Source organism: Antedon mediterranea, chromosome 10 (assembly GCF_964355755.1).
Source record: "Antedon mediterranea chromosome 10, ecAntMedi1.1, whole genome shotgun sequence".
Lineage (NCBI taxonomy): Eukaryota > Metazoa > Echinodermata > Crinoidea > Comatulida > Antedonidae > Antedon > Antedon mediterranea.
This window is the reverse complement of record NC_092679.1, coordinates 2,320,743-2,347,501: the sequence shown is the minus strand read 5'-3', so window position 1 is coordinate 2,347,501 and position 26,759 is coordinate 2,320,743. Positions and strand designations below refer to the sequence as shown.

Genomic DNA, 26,759 nt, shown 5'->3' with positions numbered 1-26,759 from the left:
AACATTTTACAGCAATTTGTTTTCGTTATTTTGGGGTTTTTTTTTTTACGCTCGGCTGGTCACGACTGTTTGCGCGCCCTCCCAGGTCTATTCTATTACTAGAGTAGTAGCGTCCAAAGCCCGGCCCGGTCAATAATCATCACAATCATTGTATTCCTGATGTACCAATATTTCAGCTGATTTCCAAGAAGGTACGCCTATATAAATCAATACTACGGATAATCCATTTTTTAATGCTGTTATACCCAGTGCCAGCGATGAAAACAAAATATGTCTCAAAGTTATCATCATGTTTTTTACCAAATTATGGTATATTTGGTTACAATTATGCTAGATTATTTAAAAGAATGATAGATCATGGAAAATATGACAGATAGCATATTAATGCTAGTTATAGATTTGTCCATTACGGTACCTGGATAGTGAGTGCAATGACACGCTCTATCTAATCTATATAACAGCAGCTGCCCAATGCATTGTTAATTTTGTGGGCGGTACCTCATTTTCATTGGCTGTCGAAGGGGAATTTCCAACTTAGTACCGTTTCCATGAAATACTGGAATCCGATTTCGAAAACAACCTCATAATCATAACGCTAACACTGTGGTGGACGTACGTAAAATGAATTCTCTACAAATTAAGTAAGTATTTAAAATTGTCTAGTAATTTTGACTAAATGTTAAGCTATAATTAATAGTGCAGTGGCCATTAGCTAGGCTGCCTATATATAGTTTATTTATAGAATGCGAAATTCCCCCAGCAGGTCGAGGAACTAGACTAGACTAGCATATGATTAGAGCTGGGGCGGATTGCTATAAGCGGTCTATAACCGGTCTTAGCGCTTAGCCGGCTATAATTCGTGACGTAGCAAGTAGTCTTATATTATAGACCATTGCTATACCGCGGTCTAACCTGTAATGTAAACGGTCTTTAAAATTAAAGCCTACTCGAAGGAGTCTTAAAACAGTCCTAAACCTCTCTTTTTGTTGCTTTTACGTATTATTTATCGTCAAAGACAACCAATTGAACGAGTTTTAAGTGTTAAATCAAATAATAACGGTGATTTTATTGTTATATAGGCCTAGGCCTAGAATGGATTTTCTCGCGTAGAAATGTACGTACAGGGGCGGATTGCTATAAGCGGTCTATAACCGGTCTTAGCGCTTAGCCGGCTATAATTCGTGACGTAGCAAGTAGTCTTATATTATAGACCATTGCTATACCGCGGTCTAACCTGTAAACGGTCTTTAAAATTAAAGCCTACTCGAAGGAGTCTTAAAACAGTCTTAAACCTCTCTTTTTGTTGCTTTTACGTATTATTTATCGTCAAAGACAACCAATTGAACGAGTTTTAAGTGTTAAATCAAATAATAACGGTGATTTTATTGTTATATAGGCCTAGAATGGATTTTCTCGCGTAGAAATGTACGTACTGTTATGATTGTGAATTGAACAAGCGTGACGAACATTACCTTATTTGGTATTCTACGCGCAAAGTACGCCCTCAATTTGTTACTTTACGCGGTCTTATCTAAGACTGGTTTATAGCAATGGTCTATCAGGAGTGGCTTTAATAAGACCGTCTATCTGATAAAGCCGGCTTTAATCGGGGAGTTAAGACCATCAGTTAAGACTGTTTTATAGCAATCCACCCCATTATGATTGTGAATTGAACAAGCGTGACGAACATTACCTTATTTGGTATTCTACGCGCAAAGTACGCCCTCAATTTGTTACTTTACGCGGTCTTATCTAAGACTGGTTTATAGCAATGGTCTATCAGGAGTGGCTTTAATAAGACCGTCTATCTGATAAAGCCGGCTTTAATCGGGGAGTTAAGACCATCAGTTAAGACTGTTTTATAGCAATCCACCCCAGAGCTTTTACAATGACAAAACAAGCTTCACAGACAGGGATAAACAGGGTCACAAATATTTAGGGGATTTTTTTTTTCTATTTTTAGCTATTGATGCAATCTATGATTTTAAATTATCTAATAATAGATCTAGTCTACAATTATCCTGGTAAATCTAGTTAGTATTTAATATTACATTACAATCAATAATATTATAGATGGGCCTAAGGTCAAGGACACTACAGTATGAAAATAAAATTACAACTACAGCTAGGCTATACATGATCAAATATTTTTTTTTTTAATGTAGGGCTTTTTAAAAATGTTTTTTCATCTACTAATATTTTTTCTAGATGGGACCGTTTTTTCTACAGACAATGAACATTAAACGTCTAAGTTACTTTAAAACATATCGCCATGTCAATTTATTACCCGAAGAGGACAGTATACATGCCGATAACCATACAACTATCATTTTAAACCCATTTACACCATTGAAACGAAAGAGAAAACAATGCAAAAAACGAACGGTTATGATACCGAACTTTTTATTGACAATGTTGAAGATGAGTACTTGTGTACATTATGTCAGCACGTGTTACAGAAACCAATGCAGGCATTATGCGGATGTCGGTTTTGTGCGCCATGTGTCTCGTAAGTTGATTATACAAATATATTTGTCTCTTCTTTAGCCCTGCCCACCCCGACTCTCCTTCAATAGATTCTACAGATTAGCATGATCCCATGTTATGGCTACGCAATTACGGTTCCACTGTCTTAACCACTCGGCCACTCACTCGCATAAAAAATATAATAAAATAGTTTAAAAAATAATACTAATAAAATAATAAATTTTGAAGAAATGTTGCTGAAATTTCCTGTGCTCAATTGAATTACAATTTATCAATAAAATTGAATAATTAATTTTTCTTTTTAGGTCTGCAATTGGAACATGCCCATCATGTAATGGAATCAATAAACAGTCCGATTTTAACAATGATTTTTACGCTAGAAGCCAATTACGAAAAAAGTTGATGTTTTGTGTAAATAAACCAATTGGTTGTACAGCAACTATTAAACTTTCTGATTTAGAAAATCATTTAACTGACTGTTCATATAAAAAAGTTAACTGTGTACATTTTAAGAGTGGATGTGATGCTAAATTATTTAGAACTGAATTACAGGACCATTTAAAATATGACTGTGATTACCGTTTAGTGGAATGTACATACTGTAATGGAACATATACTTTTAATGATATCAATGTAAGTACTGTATTTCAATATTCTTTAAATCTCTACAGTGTTGACATTAAGTGACCCTCCAACGCCTTTTTTCAAATTATTTTAATGCCTTTTTTTCTTCTGTAATAAGCTCAAGAGTCTCATAGCCGTTATGCTACAAATTATTTTGATCTTGTTGAACTAAAAATACCAGGGGCCAGATTCTGATACTGCATATTAATGATTAACAAAAACAAATTTTCTTGCCAAATTAGGAATTTCCAAACTAACATTTCTAGTCTAGACTAGTCTACTCTGAAAAATGATCCTTTTATGGTATTTTATTGTACTGTTGTTGGATTTGAATGCATTCAATCTATAAATCAAACCATACATTTTTATAGCGCCAATTCTAAAAAGGTGATCATGAGGCGCAATTATCCTGAAATTGGATAAATAAAGTTCAAAGCTCACTCTGATTTCCCAAATTGAGCAACAGAAAAGTTTGAAATGTTATTGAAGCGGAACACACATTGTAATTGTTGAAGTTGTTGATTTAGTTAGTACATGTTTATATAATGTTTATTTATTTCCACAGAGCCATAAATGTAAAAACAAACCAACTGCTTGCCCAAATGATTGTGGAGCAGACGAGTTGCTTTTAAAAGAGGTAATTCTTAAAAACCTTTTTAAAATTTGTTTCCCCTTATATTATTATAATTTCCATTTTACATACATATGGGATCCTGCTCTTCCACGTTTTACAGCTGGAGTCACCTACAACACCTATTCAGCAATACATAGCTGACTGAGGTGTTATTTAAGATTTTTTTTTCCGATTGTCTAATGGCTTCTTTCCTGATTTCCTGATGAATAAAGATTGTAATCCACGGATCACAATAGTACCGTCTTGTTAGGACAGCAAACAAAATCTTTTTTTTTTGTTTGGTCAATTGATGTATTTGGGCCAGATATGACCAATATATCAGATATACTTTTGGAATATCCAAGTTGAGAACATACAACTTGCATTATTCCCTCTCTCTCTGTCAAGCTTTTGCTGGTTAGCAATGCATCTTAGTCAGATGTTGACATGACACAATTGTATTAATTCATGGAACTTTGCAAGGCCATCAATTGATCAACTTTTTAAACAATATTTTCAATAAGGAAGAAAATGAGCATGACAAGTATTGCTTGTTTCTATAAATCCAAACAATGATAACCTTTATATTTCCTACAATTCAACCTGAATCAGGATGGTATTAACTGTTGTATAGACTGTGAATTCATGGTCAAAACAAAAGGAAATAAATACTAGACCACACAATGAATTATTGTCAAGTAATAACAATTTCATTTTAAAATTACTGAGAACGTGGTAATGGGAAATGAGTGTTTATAGGGCAAACCAAAACTCACACACTTTAAAGAATAACAAGCTGGAGGTTGTGTTCCGGGCAGTGCAGCGTTGGCACCAAAATCTTTCTACAGGGGGCTATGCGAAGCAATGCGTTCTAACATAATTTCTGCTAGAAGAAGTGCCCTTTTCAAACTAGAGGAACAGTAGGCCTAGTATGATAGGCCTAACGTAAACTATAGATAACAAAAACCCCCTATAACAATTCTGGCTACATGTCTAAATAATGTAATATTACAAGTTACTATGGGCTTATTATACTACTTGTGGTTATTCTTTTTTTAACTACATGAAAGCGGAATGAGGGTGTGAGTAATGAAAACACATTTATAATATTCTCTGAATTTAACAAATCAGGAATTTTTTTTCCGTTGTAGTTCCTAAATCAGTTCCTAATAGGCCTACACTTTATCACGACACGTGCACCAATCTCACCTCCTAAAAGGTCCAACAGTCCATTAAACAAGTTGAAAATATTTGTTGTGTTCGTGTAATTAACTGAAATTTGTTTGAGGATCTTATAAAAAAGTATTGACCATATTGACCAATAATGACCAATTTCTGTGAAATCAACGTCATTGTACGTATGACCTGATGACCTCTAGATATAGATGTACATACAACAACTTTTGTTTGATTAATTTGACAAATATCTATCTGTTATCGACAAGCTGTCTGTCATTGTGATGACATCGCAACATTGTCTAGTTTTGCGTGATTCATATCCTTCTCCTTTCATATCGATAAATTTTAATATTAATACTGCATTGTGCTTTTACTATACTGGAAAGTTTATCAAAATTAAAATTTAAAAATAAATATTGACTAATAACAATGAGCCAGATGTTACATAGGCTTAAAACAAACACGAACAAAAATATTATTTTGATAATCCTCTTTTGATAAGACACATTTGGTATGCTAAATTGCTTTTAGCTTCTTATTTACATAAATCCCGCACACCTGTATGCAAAACATTCCATAGGAATATCCAGTATTCTGTTTCGTTTTTCCAGGTCTAGAAATTTTAACCCAAAATCAGAAACCATGAAATATATGCAAAGTTATACTTTGCATACAATATGAAATATTACAATCAATAACTTTACAAGTCAATGTACTATGACAATTTAGATTTTGTGATAAACCACGGCTTAAAATCTGCATCAATTTGCTGCAATAATACCATTTAACTTAAAATCTTCATTTTCGTATTGTTCAAATGACCTCTAAAAGTTGAGAAAGAGAGTTTTGTTTACTTTTTAGACATTTTAAACGCATGCAAGGTTTCATATTTCAGTGATTGTTTTGTGATTTTTTTCATATATATCTGTCAATCTCTTTATAATAATTGGGGGTTGTAATTGAATAAATATATGGGCATATTAAAGCTTTTATTACAAAAACCTACCTACTGTACTCCTTAATTCATCTCCCAAAGCCCTATTGAAACATTATTTTTAGGCAGGCTGTATTCAATTAGCGTTATTCCGACAGTAATTACTCACTATAATCATATGTAGGCCTATTGTATGGTAATTTTTACTGCACTTTGTATACTATTAGATACAACACGTGTCTGGACAGATTCTATTTATAGTATTATCTTTAGCAAATATTGATTTATTTAAATTTATATGTATAAAGGCCAACAGTGTAAACTATAAAAACCAAGAAAAATAGTAAATAACTTGCCTGAAAAAATGTCTATGCTAGATGTCTTATATAAAAGCTCTATTCAACTATATTGTTAATAAATCTATTACCCTTTTTATACTATTGAGAGAGGAACACGAGTTGAACTCGGAGGCAATTTCCATTTACACTAGCCAAAAAAACTGCGAGAAAAACTCGAGTTGCGCCCATTTACACTACATTGATCACACCCCGGTGCTGTCAATCAAATCACTATTGCAAGCGCACACGTGGAACTTAACTGACTATGGTTTAAATGTTTAAACACTGGAACATATCGTCAAATCTCATATAAAAACATAATAATAATCCGAATTTACACACAATTTATTTAATTTTGAATGTAGTCCATGTGTAATATTTTCTTTGTGGTTAATAAGATTATCATTTATTATTTTAAAAATTAGGGCCTACCAATTATTTTTCTTTTTAAAATGACTGCATTTCCGCCTTGTAGACTGTACGTACTTAAATAGGCCTTAAATTGTTAGGTTGGCGTAAAAATAGGGTAGGTACGGTAAGTATTTAAAATAAAAATGTATTTTTTAATTAGCATAACAATGTATCAATGAAGGAAAATTATTATATGGTACTTTTTCAGTTGCTAAAAAAGATATCATTTTCATCTATTGAGACGTCAGTATTATATTATTTTTCCCTTTTTTAATAATTAGGCCAACATAAAATTGGCCGGCTCCAATATTACATTTTTAGGCTTTCTGGTAAGGTAGAATGCAAACAAACAATTTTAATATTTTTAGCAGAAAAGAAAAATCACAAATTTGTTTGTGCTATTACCATGTTGGTAATGATTTTTCTTTTATATTTTGGCAAATAGTTTAAGAACCTGTATCCGTCATATAATGTATTGTTTTGATGTATTATGTTAAATTGGATGCACCACTTCTGTGTGTGCCACCGATGCAAAGGTGTCATTTCCTAATAAATTATTATTATTATCTTTAAAAGAAAATAAGGAACAGCACAATATATTGTACAATTATTATTTTAAGCAAAAAAAGGTGTATTTTAAGCAAAAAACCTATTTTGTTTGCATAATATATTGTATTTCTGTGACAACATGTTACATTTTCACGTCAATGACCTTTAACAGCTCGGTGTTGAACCACAAAAACCGTTTACACTTCCGTGTCTCCGGTGTAGATTCGACTACACCGGAGAAGGTACACCGGAAAACATTCAGCTTCGTTTCACCACAGGGAGAGCACACTGGGGTGGTTGGATTTTCCCATTTACACCAGTCAATAAAAACCACAACACCGGCGTTTAACGGCCCGGTGTACTAACAACCGCGGGGTTACACCGCTGTTACGGTGATAGTGTGTGTAAAAGGGGTATAAGATAAATAATAATGACTGTAGGCCCAGAGGAAAACCTTCTCTATACTGTAGTATACCTAAATTTATTTAAGCAATTAGTACAGTACACTGCTTTGCCATGAGTGAGTAAGTGGCCGAGCGGTTAAGACAGTGGAACCGTAATTACGTAGCCATAACATCGGCATGGGTTCGAGGCTCACTCACTCCTTGGTTCTGGTGGTAGAACGAGTCTTCTCGGATAAGGACTATAAACCGTAGGTCCAGTGTACACATCTAGCTTGTGTGCACTTTAAAGAACCTAGTACATCTTTCGAGACGAGTAGGGGGTTACCCCGGTGTATTAGTACATCACAGCCACTGATCACCAACTGGGCCCTCTGGGAGACCAGTCTTTGACTGAAGAGGTTACCCAGTATAAATATATATTTCAATTCAATTCAAATTCAATGGTTACTACTATTGGAAAAATACAGCCCACGCATGAGCTTTTGAAAAAAAAAAATCTTTGGTCTCTTAATAATTGAACCAAAACAAGTCAGCCAACGCGCTACAGTCACCGAAAAAGAAAGAAAAAGAAGAAGTTATGGTTTGTTTGATAAAATGTACAGAAAAAACACATTAATATTTATTAATTCAGTTTTTATCCTTTTTTCAGGTAGATGATCATCTTCAAAATGAGTGTCCACTTGTCAAGGTGACATGTCCATTTCAACCAATGGGTTGCAGATCAATGGTGAGACCATTTTATATCAATAGTATTTGTGGTAATTGTAAGGTAAAAGAAGTATTGGAAAATCATTTCTGAAAATTAAATAAAACGTCAGAACGAATAGAATATAAGATACTTATTTGCCCAACTGATTGGTTGACCTTGTATTATCATCATCACCACTTAACGTGTGGGCACAAACAGAAATATAATAATAAAGGAAAAATAACAATTGTGAAAAAAAAATCCTTGGCTAACAAAAAAAGATTATTAAAATTTTAAAAACATGCAAAGGGCAAAAGCTATGCTACATTGATTACATAGAACAATATAATAATGGTTTTTTACTTAAAATTGCACTTAATTATCATGTGGGTGATAAAATTATAAATAAGATATTTGAAACTGCCAATAAACCATGTTTCTTTTGTGTATTGTCGTTAGCCTCTGTAGCTTTATAGTGTACCATAAAATTCAAATAAGGCAAAACGGTTTGAATGCTTTGAATGTTCTGCTAGTGCGGTGGCATGTTTGTGATGTCATGGTTACATTACAATGATAATATGTACATCAAGATAACGGCTGCGCAGAACTAACCATAGTAACATACATAAGCATTTACTTCTTCAATAAATCATGTTATCAGAATAACAGGAAGTATTTTTTAGTTGTGATTGTTGTTAAATATAATACAAACATTATTGTCAAATGCTGGTATAGTCCATAGGCCTATTAATATAATCTTTATGAGTGGTAAATTCCTGTTTTTTTATACTTAGTTGAATTCCCATATAGAGTAATATCTTGTAACAATAGCCATTGTGATTTTATTTTATTTTGTATATCCCCAAATATCTTAAATTAGTATTTTCATGCCCAGAAAGGTATGTAGGTTTTGGGGGGAGGGGGGGGGGCTGTTATTTGCTATTTGGGATTACCGCAAGATACTATTGGCTCTCATTTCAAGACTTTATTATTATTAGTAAATGTACATGAAAATATCAGATATATATAAAAAAAAAACACTACTCTCTGAGTTTGACAGAATTTAGTATGTATAAAAAGTTCATTATAGCCTGTCATACAGTAATTGTGAAAATGAAATAGTTTTATATTATTATTATTATTTCCTGGTAAAGAGCAGAGTATTATTATTTATATTTTCCTCTGAAGATTTCAAGAAAAGATACAGCAAATCATCAAACAGAATCTACAAGTGAACATCTATTTTTAGTTTTGGAAAATTTGGAAAAACAGAACCTAATAAATGCTCAAATTAGACGTGAGAATGAGGAATTAAAGTCTACCTGTCATCTACTGTTAAATAGGCTGCAACATTCTGAATCGGAATTGAAAAAATTTAAAGTAAGTATAATTTAAATATTTCCTTTCCTGTGTGTATGAAACCTTTTATTGTAACATTATTGAATACGTACAGTATGGTATAGTTAATTGTAACTAATTTTATATAACTATATTCTGTACCTATTTCATCCTTAAGGGCCACAATGGAAATAAGTTTGACCATTGGTTACTCTTTTGTGCTACCCTAATTTCATTCTTGTACTGTTTTTTTTTTAAATGTTATTTTGTTTTGAATTCAAATAAAGAAATGAAAATGAAAAAACCCATAGTTTAAAGGTGCCAAAATTGTGAAAACATTCTAGAAAAATTTACTAAAAATTGACATTAAAGATGGAAATAACAATTGAATTGATTTTAAAAAACCCCCAGAATATACCCCTTCCCGTGCCTCAGTAATTCATCACAATATAAATATTTTCTTTACAGCTTACGTAATAATGTTCATTGTTGTTATGTTAAAAGAAAATTTGTTTTGGTCGAGACATTGTAGTAGTAGATTTCACAATCTAACAAAAATCAATAAAAAAAGAAAATGATACATCATGAACAGCAGAACACTTCTTTGTTTGAATGAGAAATAATTATGTTAATGATATGTATGGGAAATTCCAGAATTAAAAAAAACCCCATTGTTTGGCTTAATAGGCCACAGGTGGCTAATGTGGTAATAGATGAAAATAGTTAATTTGGAAATTTTGTAATAGGTTAGTGCATTCAACTCAAAACAAAGGGTCCTTTATGTAATTCCTAAGCTGCAGTTTGTTATAAAAATATCTTTAATATATTGTGTAAAATGTGTCATTTTTCACAATTTTTAAATTATTTCCTCCCTTTCAATTCCATTCTCCCCGGAGTTTCATTTTCTAGATTCATTATGTCTTAAAAATCATTATTATCATTAATAACCTTTTCTGATAAACATAAAATATATTCATTTTTTAGGACCTAACAGAACGCAGATTCAATGACTTACAGAAGAAAACAGAACAATCATCCAAGGACCTGACAGAACAGATTGCAATTTTAAATGAAGAACAGAAAGATCAGCAACAATGCATAAAGGAAGTGAGTGCTAGAAGTGTGAACACAAGACAAGCTGCTGCTCCAAGAGCAGGTGAGATTATAGAGAATTTTATTTATTTTATATCAACAACATTTTACGAGTGTGGTCCATCCAGCCAAAGCTGATCATTAGGGACCCTCATAAAAATACAATATGACAAGTCATAAACATGAAACAATTAAAATAAATAGAATTTATAAAGATAAACAAAAGAAAACAATGCATAAAACAATTAGAAATAAAAAATAAATAAAAAAGAATTAAATTTAATGAATGATGATGTTGATGGTGGCAAGTTTGATGATAATGTTGTGTTTGTTTTTAATTGGAAAACTTTCAAAGATAACTGTAAGCAAACTAATTCCCATTCCTTCTTGGTGCTCTGCATAAATAAAGTCTTTAGCTCTGTCTACACTATCAAGCTAGTTTGACAAAGAAGTATGACGTGCCCAAATATGGTAGTGATAACATGATGTGTCCATATATGGGCACATTTTTGTTTGATCATGTAGACAGAGCTTTAAACAAATTGTCTTTGAGAGTGAAGTCAATAATGACTACAATGATTTTTAATAAGATATTTTAGGATGATGGGATAATGATGGTGATGAGATGGAAAAGATGATTAAATATATTCCTCTTTATTACAGATGTTAATGTCGAAACAAACATAATGAGAGTTGATATATCTGAGTTGCAATTCAAAGTGAATACATTGGAGCAAACAAGCTATGATGGTACACTATTATGGAGGATACCAAACGTTGATAGGGCAACAAGGGAGGCCATCAATGGCAAGACCAATTCACTCTATAGTCCACCATTTTATTCATCCCGCACTGGGTACAAAATGTGTTTACGATTGTACCTAAATGGTGACGGTATGGGCCGAAACACGCATGTATCGCTCTTCTTTGTTATAATGCGTGGGATGTACGACGCTCTGCTTCCGTGGCCCTTTAAACAAAATGTAAGTTTTTATAACCATTCTTCAATTTATACAAAATGTATCTTGATTTGATAAAACTGCACATACTAGAACAAACCAGAGTAAAGTCTTCTACTTAATATTGCAGAAGCATGTGTCCTCATAACATGTTAGGGTAAAAACAAAAGAGATAGTAGATTTGATTGGGGTTTTACTTGCCAATCCACATTGCAGACCAATAACAATATTTTTACTGTTTATTTGTAGGTCACTTTGATATTGTTGGATCAGGAAACTGGACAGAGAAGTTTAAGTGACTCCTTTCGTCCAGATCCTAACAGCAGCAGTTTCCAGAAGCCAAAAATTAACAGAGATATGAATGTTGCAACTGGTTGCCCGCTTTTTGTCAGTAAACAAATTCTTCGAGACCCGACTTACGTTAGAGATGATACAATGTACATTAAAGCAATTGTAGAGCAAATGCCAGTAATTTGGTAAAATGTGCCAGTTTAATTTCTAAAGTGGAATAAAGTTAGTATTAAGAAAAGATTTACTGCTGTATAATTAATTCAATTTAATATGGTAGACTGTACAACAATATCGCTTTCATTTTGCTCAATGATATGCAAATGATGTTTCTTGGTATTCCAGGTTTTTATTATCGTCTTAAAATCAGCATCCAAGCGTAAAGCCTTGTCTCCACTAGCAAGCTTCACCAAACTCCAAGTTTGCTGGTGTATATTTGCAAATTTGTCTTCTGCAGTTTGCCTAAGTTTATTAACGGTTCTACACTAGCAAACTTTGGAAGCCTTTTCTTGACAAACTTGGAGTTTGGCCAAGCTTGCAAATAAAGTTTGCTATTGTAAACTTATTCAATTTTGTTGTCTGCAGTTTGGTGTACACTAGCAAACTCTGGAAAACTAACATAAATATATTGTACCTTTTTAAAAACAAGGCCAACAGCCATAAGTCGCGTGCTAAAACGCATAGTAATACCGGACCGACAGACAGACCGACCGACATAGTGAACTAATTATTCATAATTATGTATTTTTGTCATGGAAATTAGATATAGATTTTAGATAATCTTTTTTAATTTTAGACACTCATGCAGACAGTTTGGAGGCAGTATTTAAAATTCAACTGTATTCTTATATTAAGAAATACATACCTGCTGACATTTGGGGGAATAACCAAGTCTCACTTTACCAAAAACCTGTCAAAGAAAATAAAGAAAACAACATGGTGGACTTTGTCAGTTTTTTACATTAACAATTTTGATTAAAAATGATACTGCTGCAGTTTATAAAAAATTAATGGGAAGGTAGTAAAAACATTTAATGAAATTGGTAGCATAAAGAATAGTTTGGCAGGTATGTTGACGTAGTATATATTATACATTTATTATTAAAGAAAATTGAAATATTTACGGTCCAATTTTTATTTTTTTCCGCTATGTTTTTCCAAGGAGAAAAGTCATATACTAAAAATTAAAAACAAACAAAACAACAGAAGATGGATATAAAGTTAATTCTAAAAAACGTTGTTACAGAGAAAAAACTGTTTACGTTAATGAGTTTAACAAAATTCTGATCCCAAAAATCTTGTAAACTTTTGATTGACGTTTTGAACATTGTTTTAACAAGCATTTTCGCAAACCAATCTAACCCTTAGATCTGAATCTAGACGCCCTAGTCTGAATAAGAGGCATTGTTTTCTATAAACATAATAACTTAACATAATCTCTGTATCCGACATGCTAGTAGGCGTACTGTTTACTGTCCTTATCAGTTGCATTATTATTGACGGCTACCTACAGTATTCTTAAGGCCAATTTACACTGACAAGTGGTAACGGTTAGAGGGAAAAAAAGGTATTTCTTATGACCATTTACACAAAATGCATTGTGGATGGGCAGAAACCCACTCGGGATAGAAACAGATTCTTTGAGATTTAGTATTTACCTACAGTAATCGCGCCTTTCAATAACCTTTGACATGTAAATAAACTTTCCTACCTTTTGGTAAATTCTTATCTTTCATGGACGTGGAGATATTTGAAAAAGAGAATATTGTATATCTCTGTATTAATTAATAATCTGTAAATAAATGATATGGAATATAATCAACCTTTCCAATATTGGACACATTTCAGCTGACCCAAAATGTTTGGTTTTCCGGAAAGTCTGGTTTTACTAATACAAATCGAAAAGTATTATAAAGTTTAGGGACCCTTTGGAAATTCTTGTTTTGGGTGAATTTTCTGATTTTCAGGTAATCCAGTATTTGAAGAGTTGACTGTGCACCATGTAAAAATATATAAATGTATATATTTAGTTTTTTTTTTTGAAAGGCAAGTCCTATTAATCAAAAACATTTATAACAAAAAAAAACCCTTAAAAAACATGTTAACAAAAAAAGTCTGAAAAAAATATTTGTGCATTGCAATAAACAAAAAAACATCTCGCATACCTTCTTACAGGTTGTATTTAACTGTACAGTGCTGCCAAGTTTTGTCATGGAGAAGTGGCTGGATCAATTCTGTCATGCTTAAAACTTGTTTTATACATACAGTATATAATTCAAATACATTTAAGGTTTTATGGTTGTCAATAATTTGTAGATTAGAGGTTTTGTTATTTCTTAAAGATGTATTGTCCCCCAAAAACCTGTAAAGATTAATTAAATCAGACTTTGAATAGTTTATTTTGTAGTTTAAATACAGTTAATTATCTTTGTAGAAAAAAAAATGTTTTTACTTATAAAATGACAAAATAAATGGTTAAATTCAATCAAAAATCTGCTGGTAGCCAATTTGACTATTTTTTCCCCATTAAATTACAGTTTTTTTTTCAGATAATACATTTTTTTTAAATCAATTTTTGGTCAAAGTGGATAATTTGTATGTGACATTAAAATGACATATTCATTTAAAAAAATTTAAGAATTATTTTTTTAGGGGGACAATACATCTTTAAACATTTTGTTTTGTTTTCATAGTTACCTCACTTATTTCAACATTTAAAATATTAATTGTCAATATGTTGCATAAATAAACTTTTTTTAAAGTAGTGTATGTATATAGAAAATGTTTTTAATTAAGAATTTAGATTTTAACGTTTTGTACAAAAGTGCGAATTTGTATATAAAAAGATCTTAGCAACCTATAACAACATAGGTCTATGCCAAGGTAAGTGAACATGAAGTATGTTACCTACAAAAGGCATTCATCAAAATGAATTGCATTATTTAGGTATGAATAAATGTTTGCAAAAGAAAGAAGACCTGATTGAAATAACCAATGCTGGCTACAAATTAACCAGCTGTTATATGAATTGGGTTTTACAAAACATTTGAACATTTAATATTTTAAGAGTTATTTTATATATTAGTATTATCATTTTTTTGTAGTTTTAGAACTAGATTATAAAATGCTAATTGTTAACATTGGTAAATTGTATTTAATAGAACCAATTGTTATATGAACTGAACATATTGTATTTTAATCATTTTTATGTACAGTACGTAATTCTTGTAAATGCTATTCCTTAATTGTAACAAAGAATGGAATTATAATGGAATACAAAATGTGTTGTAAATGATGTTTGATAAATAATGTATTAAAGTATTAATTAATGTAAGGTTTAAGTAGGTATACTCATCCAGTTCTATCTAAACTAGTGTATAGTTTTTAGACAAATTCTATGATACAGCAATGCATTGTAAATAAGATAGATAAAGCACTCTGTATCATATTTTGATTAGATACATTGGTAGGCACATACCATGTACTTTATTTATTTATTTTTTATTTATTTTTTTTTTTAATGTGAATTTATAAGTTCACATTTTAATTAGATACAGTGGTATATATTGTATTTGTTCTAAAAATGTTTAAATAAAACTTTCATCTTTTTAAAAAAGCATTTTTATTTTTTCACAGTTAAAAAAACATAGTTCTTTTTTTTCCCTCAACATTTCAAAAATGTTCACAATTAAAATATCTCCAATGATTCTAACTTAATGTTATCATTTATCAAGAACAAACATAAATTCATGACGTTGAGAAATCAGGAATTTTCTAAGTTGATTCTGACTTTTATCGGACATTTCATTAAGATAAGGAAATGATATACATATTACGTTGATTTCATGCTGTATAAATTCAACCATTGAAAAAATATGTATCTGGTTAATAATTAATATACATCATTAACAATTTCAGGGTAGATTTAATTTGAACAATGTTCTAATTTTAGACGATATGGTAATTGAGAAAGAACTTTTGGTTTTTAATAACCCGCATGTTTAAAGAACATAACACTGTAAATTCCCTTGTATTGTAATAATTACAGAAGTTCTTGACTTTCATTTTCAAAAATACACAATACCTTTAACATTTGAAGTTGTAAATTATACCGTATTTCCCCTTCTTTATAAATAAACACTGTAGAATTCCTACAAAGAGGAGACCTTTGAGACTGAAAGGTACTTTATAGGGGTATACCAAGGTAGTTCTATGGTAATAATGTGTTTCCTCAGTTATAAATAATAATAATAATATCTCATTAAAAAGATTCATCCGGTTGGAATTACAGATAAAATGTAATAGTTAATTATATCTCAACTTTATCAATAATTATCCTGGATTTATATAGCGCCTAATGTTGTGAAACCTCTAAACGCTGAACATTATTACCCTAGTCATGTTTTGGATCAAACATGTATGGAAACATACTCCCATAATGCAGCTAGTAATCAGCGCAAAGTTGTGTCTTGATCTAACCAGGTACCTATTTATACACCTGGGTGGAGAGAGTCAAACGTAATTAAACTATCTTGCCTAAGGATACACGCAATGCGGCGAGAGTTGGATTCGAACCCACGATCAGAAGTCCAACGTCTAAAACACTGCGCCACACATCCTCACAGTACATGTTTAAGTACGAATACAACTGACATAGCCACATTTAATTAAAATATACTCTACAGAAGTAATAATGAAATGGTGAAGATGCGAGACATAACATTAGTATAAAATGTAGTGTGAAATATTCACTGTGATATCTCTATACCTTATGAAGCACATTTATCCATTTTAAAAATGATATTCATTAACATATTTAATTACTGTTACAAATTATGTCCTTACAATCTAAATAATACAAATAAATTATATTTTTTTATTTCTTTTTTTAATAATATTAATATAGATAAATTGTAATAATACTAGCTAAAATAATTCTCACTTAAACACATACCTTTTGAAGGTGTAAATTGAATTTAAACCTCAAAAGATAAAAAACACAAATATTTCAATTAGTTAAGCAATTAATGTCCTAAAACAATATATTAATACATTTCAAAATATATATACAGAAACACTTATGTTTTTTTTAATTTATAAAATCATATGATCAATTTGCCTAATAATAAAGTGCACGTGAGTTATATAACAATACTATAAAAACCAAAAAAATGAGATATGTATTTTAAAATAACTTTTGTAAAAACAAGCTTCTACTACGCCTGTCCAAAAGTTAATTGATTGATTATGGACCAAACAATTATAGAGTGGGGGTGCTATACAATCAAGCTTTTTATATTGTTATCATTGAGGAAGTATAAACTTATTTCCTTGCTAGTTCGATCAAAGTGCACTGACCTCCGACTTCTCCCATAAACAATAACATTGAGATATAACATAGAAGCATTGACAGGTTAATGATGTGTGTGTGCAAGCGTGAATTTATGTCAAAAGCCTTCCGTATATGATACAAGTTTTAATGGCTTATGTACTATTGTACTACCAATCAGAGTGTATCATTCTTTAAGGCATACCATTCTATTCTTTGTGTGCAGCAAAGTTTTTTCAAATGGAAGGAATCACAAAAGCACTAGGCTTAAATACAACAAAATTGCAATCAACAGTAAATAAATCAAATATTGTGATAAATAATACAAAATCAATAAAACTGTGTACGAATACAGTAGAACTGTTGAGACACCCTTATCCAGGGACACCCTTATCCAGGGACACCCTTATCCAGGGACACCTTTATCCAGGGACACCTTTATCCAGGTACGCCTTTATCCAGGGATGCCCCTATCCAGGGACTCCCATATCCAGGGGCTCCCATATCCAGGGACACCCTTATCCAGGGATGCCCCTATCCAGGGACACCCTTATCCATGGACTCCCATATCCAGGGACACCCTTATCCAGGGACTTCCATATCCAGGGACACCCATATCCAGGGACACCCTTATCCAAGGACACCCTTATCCAGGGACACCCCTATCTGGGGATCAATTTGGCATCCCCTTAATATCAGTTCTACTATATTAACAATATGAACAAAAAATTATCATACAAGTTTGTTTTATGCTCTTTGATAATCTTTACCTTTCTTACTATGCTTGCCTATAGAAGAAATCAAATTTGACAAATTAAATATATTTTTGTGCCTAAATTTGTTTTATAATACTTCTTGATGACATAAGCAGTCTGAATATAAATATATATCAACTCGCTCAATACTGGACACACTTGGGAAGGTTTTCCAAAAATTGTGGTTGTCCGAATGTGTTTTTAAATGGTAACAAAAAATTGGACTTCAAGAAAAGTATGATTCTGGGAATTTGCAGTTTTCAGGGAGTCCGGTATTGAGAGGGTTGACTTTATTTACTTATGCTACATGGGTTCACACTATTAAATAAACACAGAAAATGTGTGTATCTGTTCTCTACACCATTCGCTACACCTTTGATATGATAGTTAATGCAGTACTGTTATCATAAAATTCATTTATTAAAAAAAGGTTGTAGCCAAAGGGAAATTCATAATATTAAAATCATGTTCCTCACATACACGTATTATCTTTTAAATCTTAAACCAAAATATAATCTTACTGCAGTTACAGCAGTAAAGGATTTTGTTTTGTATAACGGTGGGTGTATTTGGGATTACTTTGGTAAACAAGATTTGAAAGAACTATTATTCTGAACATTCACACTATTGTATATCGTTGTATTATAAAAGGTGGATTCATTTGCATACATTACCGTTGGTGGGTAGAGCCCTAAATGGGTTTATTTGTTCGAAAAAAGACCCCTGTAAAACATTGGCTTCTCAATTGAGTCCCAATAATAAAGTGATATGTTCTTACCAGTTTGTATATGCTTTATTTTGTACTTAAGCGCACGTTCAAAATGTAATAAATACTTAGGATCGCTTCTCTCTGGCTCCATAATCATCTATGATAACATATGAGATAAAATACATTAATTTCAGTTGATAATATTCTAAAATTAAAAATATTGACTACTTTTTATTTTAAGTTTAACATCGATGAGTTAAATCTCAGTGTTGAGATTTATGGTGAATCTCTGCAAACATCATCGAATGAAAATAAAAGCAATTGCCTCTTGGAAGTAACTATTTGCTTCAGGAATATGTCGTCTTCTGTGAATTGCGCCCTCTAGCAGTACATATCTTGCCATCTTGTGGAACATTTTATTGCATCAATAATATTTCTCCTAAATTATAGCCACAGAAAGCTGACCAATATCTTGGAATCAAATAAACACAGGAATTGACCTTTGTTCATGCAAACATCCAATACGGGCTGTAAACATTATAAATATAATTCTGATAAATTAATCTTTTTTTGTGTAAAATTTCAAAATGACGAGTTTCAAGAAATGTTTCATAATTTGTTAGTGGAGCAGCACACATTATCTCTCATCTTGGCATTCATCTCATATTTCATAATTTAAAAAAATACTATTGTTTTAAGTGATTCATGGAAAACTTCCAATTTTGTGTTAACGATGTACGATCACATTTTTGAACAACCAACGCTTGTCCTTTAGGGTTCTTACTATCAATACATAGATTACTGTTTAGGAATCGCAAATGACGATCTTGTCGCTCCCATTTCTGTTTGAAAATAAATATAAAAAAATTATATGTTATTGTAGTATTTCTTTAAAAAAATCAACTAACAGGAATAAGATTGAATTAAGTATTTTTACTATTTCGGCATATTAAATTTTTCTTTCTTTTCCCTTCCCCACAACAAAAATTTAAAAAACATATTCTGAAACTAAAAGAAGAGCACTAAATAAGACGTATGAGAAAGAGGACTGTCATGGACCTGGCAGATGACAAGGTAGACATAGAGTACTTACCTCATTCCAAGTTCTCTCTAAAAGACAATTACACATTTTTTTTTCGCTACGGTGATTGTTCGAGATCACCTACCTCATAAAATAAAGATCAAACTTCAAACAGGTATAAGTTCTTGTTTAATTTTCTTATTTTTTTTCCTCTCCCTTTTTACTCAATCTTTCCCTTTTTTCCTCCTCAACATACTACTTCTATAATACTCTATCATAGGCAAATTTTGTGATAGTGTCACATATGCATCACATGTGATGCCTGTATCATAGGCCATAAGCCTAAACATTACCTCATCATAATACAGGGTCATATGTAACACTGTATTACAGAATCTACCCAGTAATACAGGACATACAATGCCATAAAACACCAAATAACATCATACCTGGTTTTTATTTCCTGACTGGCAACCATGTAATTTTATTTCAGATCCCGGATTTTTGTCCAGTAATGTTAAACACAAATCTGCATGTTTTATAAGCTTATCTTTGGTTAAAGAAAATTCCTGCAAATAAAAAAAAAAGATTTTAGAACATACTAACCCTGCCAGTTCCCAAATTAAATCCAAATGGCTGTTTTGATCAGTGACATACTGCAGGGGGTAAAGGGGTCTGGTTTAGCACTCCTAAGGGGCCCTTCAATGCTGCTTGGTTGCATTGGGCTGCTAAATGCTGGGTGGTTGCATTGGGCTGCCATTATGCCACTTGTCTTGATTTGACTTACTTGATTTCCACCGCTATTGTGGCATTCATATACACCTATTGTTCCATCGTGTATGTGGCCTAATGTATCTATACATAAGTTGCCCTGTTGTAGAGCTCCAAATGCTATATCTGATTTATCAGGTACCCTAAAAACAAAACAAAAATAGGATAAACATTTGTTGGTTATCATCCCTATACATTGGGGCGTCAAAATGATCAATTGTACTGGGGAGGTTTTAAGGTACATTTAAACACTCTTCTGGCCCTAGTATTTTTCAACAATACCCGTATAATACCTGTATATTCTCTAGTATAATCCCATCCACTAGATTGGGCTGACTTTGAGGGTGGCCCTGGTTCAGGGAAAAAAATGATTGGCAAGCATTTATTTTAAAAAGTCATCTGAACTGGCTAGAGAGAGAGAGAGAGAGAGAGAGGCCTACATCAAGACCAAAAGTCAATACTGGGACTACACCCAGGGGTATTCCTGTTTGTGAAAGTAGGGGGTGGGATTAGACTCAAAGTGGGATTAAACCTAAGGATATACTGTATATATCTTGATAATTTAAATGTGAAACTTACCTTAATTCTGGATAGACATTTTCAAGGTACCATTTGAAAGGTTTGCAGTTTAGTTTTTTTCTTATTTCCAATCTACCTTGAATACTATAAGAACAAATTCAATCATTAATATTAGTAACCTTTTTTTATTACAACTACTACGACTACAAAATTTGAAACTGTCATCTGGTCTGATGTGTCAAAGCCCTGCCATTAGACCACTGGTTTTTATGTCACCTTTAAATTTGACTATAGTTATATCAGAGTTCTTGGTTGTATGATAGCTAGTTAAAAAAAAGGTGGAGTTAGCACTTTAAAAAAATTTCATACACACACAACAGCAAGCAACTCGCCAATTACAGGATGGATAAACTATTTTATAATTTGCTCATTTGAGGTTTAGGGAGTTGAAAGAGTCGTGAGCAACAACCCTGGCACTAGGTCAGGATTGAACCCTGGACCTTAGGATTGGAAGGCAAGCTAGTTATCACCAAGCTACAGCTCTAATACAAGCTACACTCCACTAAATTAAACACTACCATTTTCTTATTTTTTTCTTTAGTCATATATAAATTGATACTGCCATTTGTGTATACTTTCTACAGATACAGTATATTTATCTTTAGATTTTATTATAATGTAAAAACGACTTACTTTCCAAATTGTACATTACGAGCCGATGGGACAGCAGCGTAATAAAATTCTTTATAATCATCCATCCAAACTTCTGCCGCGCGTCTTGTGTTTCTATGGGAAATTAAACATTATTATTCCCCAATAAAAAAATAAAATTTAATTTTGTCATTTTTTGTGTTATGTTTTACACTTTTTTTTACACAAATGAAATCCGTTTTGCTTTTTTAAATTGGTTCTCACTGACTTGGACACAACGCAATGACATAGGCACAATGCAGGTGAGTTGACCTATCACAAAAGACAATTCTGGTGATCTTTCACGTCATGATTGACCTGGTCAAAGTACTTATGGTAGGCATACATCGTTGTCAAAGTGGGAACCGATCTTTAATGATTTTTTATTTTAAAAAACCTCTGCAAACATGTTAATGATTAAATTTGCTTATTTCTCTGAAATTCTCCAAAAAAACAGCCATTTCATCTTTTACAAAACTTAAGTAAAACTATGTTGACACGACCTTAAACATTTGTTTCATAAATAATGCTAATACTAAATTCTACTGAGCAAAATGGTTGTTGCTTAAGCTTTAAAAACTATCATATCTACATTTATTATGAATTATTATTCCTCTAAAGACCAAGGTTATGTCCACATGGACCAAAACAAGATCAAATGTACAATTAAATAATTCTGTATTCAAGTCGCAATGTAACATGATCAAAACATAGGCTATACATAATATAGATTTAACTAGAGGTAGAACGAATAAAGTCCAGTCAGGAATCCACAACATTAAGCTCTGTCTACACTATCAAACTAGTTTGACAAAGGAATCCACAACATTAAGCTCTGTCTACACTATCAAACTAGTTTGACAAAGCAAATGTGATGTGTCCCAATATGGTAGTGATATACTCAAATATAGTAGTGATATATGAGCATATCGCATTTTTTTTGTCATATAAAGTTTGATATTTTAGACAGAGCTTTAGTTTGTGAATCAGACACAAAATATAAGATTTTTTACTTGATTCCAATAAAACAGTATAGTACTGTACATTTTACTATGAGAATGAAAATTACAGTAAAAATTAAATTCATAACATCTATATACGAATCTGACACTTAATGCATACACTTTTTACATTTTAATGTAATATTTAACAAGCATTCTTTACTGGTCCACACGGATTAATGTAAAAATTAGATCTTTTCAAATAAATATTTCTAACTACCGCAATAAATTAAAAACTAAATTAATACGATACATTTGCTCTGCCTTGCACCGAAACATTCATTACAATACATTATCAACGCACACCTGATAATTATTAATAGTCAGCAAAGACATGTAATTAATGTGGAACTATATCCATCAACATGAACACATAACAAATGTCAATGGATTTATTAAACGTCAAAATAGATTATTAATTGAACACATAGACACAGAATGTGTACAACAGGTAACTCTTTAAAATAAGATATTGGTGTAGTCAACTTTGAACTACTTTAAGATGAATGACCAGTGTGTGTGAAGGCATACATCTGAGAGAATATTTGTTTATTTCTACAACCATACAATACAATACATCTAGTATCTGCCTCAGACCTCTGGTCAAGGTGGGCACTGGACGAGAGAAGCCCTTGATCAATGTTAGGACCAATCAAGGTGCTTTAAAAGTCCTGGCTTTGTTTGTATCAAACCTGTTTTAGTGGCGGTAATTATCGCTGTTGGTTTCGATTGAATAAAATAAAAAAATAAATAAAAATACTGAAATTTAAAAACCATATTGTATATATATTTATATTCCATACTTGGGCACATCACACTTTTTTTGTCAAACTAGTTTGATAGTGTAGACAGAGCTTTAAAGGCCAGGTGCGGGCAAAAAATTTCTATTGATCATACATTCCAATAATTATCGATCTATAGTTTCCCCTATGTTTCATAATTTTTGGGATTTTATTTGTGTTACACGAGCTTGTTGAAAATAAGCACTTTCATATCAGTGGGGGGATAGTTCAAATTACACAGTAAAATCTCTATTCTTTTGTACACACATTTTGTAAATAGAGAGGCATTTTAAAAAGCTATGAAAAATAAATGGTGAGGTAAAAAATGTTATCAGATGATCAAATATAGGTAATATAACTTGAATATTACATTTCTGATATTTTTATTCAACTTCAGATTTTTATTTTCATGCTATAGCAAAAATTATCCACCGTATATCCACCATCTTTTTTCACCGTCTAGGGAGTCACCAGACATGTTATTACATTAGGTTAACTACCTAACTACTGAAAAAAAGTCTTCCTGGTTTTTATGGAAGAATTTTGCCAAATTTTGTATTTGACCATATTAAGGGAAATTCATGTTTTTTCGTCTCGATTTCTGTTACAAATATTTCATTAATGTACAATTAACCAAATATTATATTTAAAATTCATGCCTGTACCTGAGCTTTAAGTGATAAAAACATTGTATTAGGCACTATCTATAAGACTATCGTTATTATTACATAGTCTGTTGTAAATTGCTCAACATACCTGGCAAAGACATTCCCACTTCCACCTGGGAATGTGTACGGATGTTGTTTACGGAAAACATGCCCTACACGACTGCACGGAATAATCTCTAATGTACCCCCACACTGCCACACACGAAATGATATTTCTATTAAAAAAAACAAACAAAAACCATTATTGTTGTTATAGTATACCTATACTTTTGAGAATTTTAACGCGATAAAAATCAAATATAATCCTTGCATTATATTCAAATCATTATATTCTGATTGAGAAGTCTAAATTCTATGTTGAATACTCCTGCACATACATTACTAATGTGCTGGGAGTAAAATGTTAAATTTAGGTTAATATGACATGTTTCCGCATCAATAAGCATCCAGAGAGGTAATTTAGGATTTAATGTGATCTCATCATCAACACATTCTACAGTAGTCTCTTCATCAATGCGTGTATTTTATGAATTAAAATTATGTTAACGCATTTTGCTATGGGATTTCTAATAAAATTAGGTATAGGGGTTTATGGGGAAAATGCCAAGATGTGGACAATTGTACAATTTGGAAATTTCTTCAAAAAATGACCGGATGACTTTGTCCAGCCATAAAGGTAATTTTCCATCAGTTTTTATAAATTACCCTATGTCTACACTATGAACCATTATCTGACAAAAAAATGTGATGTGCCCATAATATATAGACATGATAATGTCATATCAATATCATATTTAAGCATATTACTACCATTACTATTTGGCAACACCAAACCTTTTTGTCAAACTAGTTTGATAGTGTAAACAGAGCTTTAGTCCATGTAATTGGGCTGTTATCCTTTAAGAGTGGTTCTTGTATTAAACCAGCAAATAAATATTGCTTAATAATAAAATGTATTTTAAAGATTAAAAGACAATTTATATTGTTGTTAGATCAAAGGTAAATTTTGAGTAATGAATGATGATTATAATTCATTTTTATATGCATAAGAATTGCACATGTTATTTCTATTGATTTATCAGCATTATAGTGTATAATTGTTTTTGTTGTACTGCACTTTATGGATATAGATATGTAAACAAAAATTGAATTGAAGTAAATATCAAATTGACATGTAAATGTAAATAAAATAAATCAGTCATTAAAGCTCTGTTTACACTATCAAACTTATTTGACAAAAATAAATATGATGTGCCCTTATACTGTATGGACACGATGATGTCATATCACTACAATAATTGGTCATATATCGCTACAATATTTGGGCATATAACTACCACATTTGACTACCTAGTTTGATAGTGTAGACAGAGCCTTAAAACAAATTGTCATTGACTTTATACTATAACAAACAAGATATATGTATATATACCTCCTGCTGGAATGTATTCGTCAATCAACAATAAGTGAAATATAATAAATCTAAAATCAATATTGTTTTCACGGTCAACAACCATTTTATGCAGTAATGACAGTTTAGCTGTGTGAAAACAGATATCTATCATATACTATTGGAAGTAACTCATGTATGAATAAGGATGATTTACTAGGTTTTATTAATTGAAGAAGTAATATAGTCAAATTTGATAATAATACGTAAGATGATATGTATATCTGAGAATTTGATCAAATTTTGAAAAAGTGATGTGATGATACTGCAATAGATTTTATTTAGAGATATTCACATAAAAGTCTTACCAATACACCAACCTCCCATGACAATAAATTATTTGAACTAATGTTTACCTAAATTTTCACCGCCCCATATATCCATCATCATGTCGTATTTTCCGAGGTCGTCAAACCATTTTTTAGAAATTGTGAATAAACCACCTGCAATCATTGGTGTTCTGCAAGAAAATGTAAAAATAATATAAAAAATTGTATGAAAAATGTAAGAAAAATTGTTTTAAACATAAACACATAAAAAATACCTTTAAAATCATAACAAAAATAATGGATAAAGATTTACTTTTGGGACATCATTGGTGTTGAATTGTTATGGTTACAATAAAATATGTTTCTATCTAAAGCTTTGTCTACACTATCAAACTAGTTTGACAAAAAAAGTGTGATATGCCGAAATATGGTAGTGATATACCCAAATATGATAGTGATATAACATCATATGGGCACACCACATAGAGTTTGATAGTGTAGACAGAGCTTAATAAAGCTATTCACCATCACGCAGTAGCATAACACTTTAGATTAAAATTGTCAGAATATAATCTTGGCATTAAGTAGAAATACTGTTCATTGTTCAATTTTTTTAACCATCATATCATCACCAACCCAACCATCACAAGAAATCAAGTGTACACATATTGTGTTATACCTGCAACATAATATTGTACTTTAGCCTATAATACTATTATACTACTACAGTAGTACTATTATTGCTCTCTCTTATACACATACACTATACACAACAGGTGCAAACAATGTATGGCCGATAATGACCAGACTAAACATAATGTAATATAAGTAAACCCATTAAAAAAGAATCAATCATATGGTAGGCAGAATTTATGAGTTCTATGTTTCAAG

The 26,759-nt window shown here is 31.6% G+C and overlaps 2 protein-coding genes across 3 annotated transcripts in view; one reads left to right on the top strand and one right to left on the bottom strand.

The window, feature by feature from the left end:
- The first annotated feature begins 498 nt into the window (after positions 1-498).
- LOC140060646 (TNF receptor-associated factor 3-like) lies at positions 499-14,524 on the top strand. Of its 2 annotated transcripts, XM_072106945.1 has the most exons (10): positions 499-641; positions 2,209-2,509; positions 2,793-3,120; positions 3,677-3,748; positions 8,189-8,266; positions 9,416-9,607; positions 10,550-10,721; positions 11,321-11,640; positions 11,866-12,129; positions 12,701-14,524. In XM_072106945.1, exons 2-9 carry the CDS (start codon positions 2,370-2,372, stop codon positions 12,094-12,096), a joined length of 1,533 nt encoding a protein of 510 aa, XP_071963046.1. In that variant the 5' UTR covers positions 499-641; positions 2,209-2,369; the 3' UTR covers positions 12,097-12,129; positions 12,701-14,524. The 2 variants fall into 2 exon arrangements, with proteins under 2 accessions (XP_071963046.1, XP_071963045.1); XM_072106944.1 differs by having other exon boundaries at positions 11,866-14,524.
- A 2,023-nt stretch (positions 14,525-16,547) lies between these two features.
- LOC140060645 (polypeptide N-acetylgalactosaminyltransferase 2-like) overlaps positions 16,548-26,759 on the bottom strand; it is a 46,463-nt gene continuing 36,251 nt past the window's right edge. The window contains exons 8-14 of the mRNA XM_072106943.1: positions 25,956-26,059; positions 24,238-24,364; positions 21,702-21,794; positions 21,069-21,152; positions 20,506-20,632; positions 20,168-20,287; positions 16,548-19,539 (exon numbers count right to left, since the gene is read on the bottom strand). Coding sequence (XP_071963044.1) covers positions 19,384-19,539; positions 20,168-20,287; positions 20,506-20,632; positions 21,069-21,152; positions 21,702-21,794; positions 24,238-24,364; positions 25,956-26,059 — 811 coding nt within the window. The 3' untranslated portion in view covers positions 16,548-19,383. The remainder of the gene's footprint in view (positions 19,540-20,167; positions 20,288-20,505; positions 20,633-21,068; positions 21,153-21,701; positions 21,795-24,237; positions 24,365-25,955; positions 26,060-26,759) is intronic.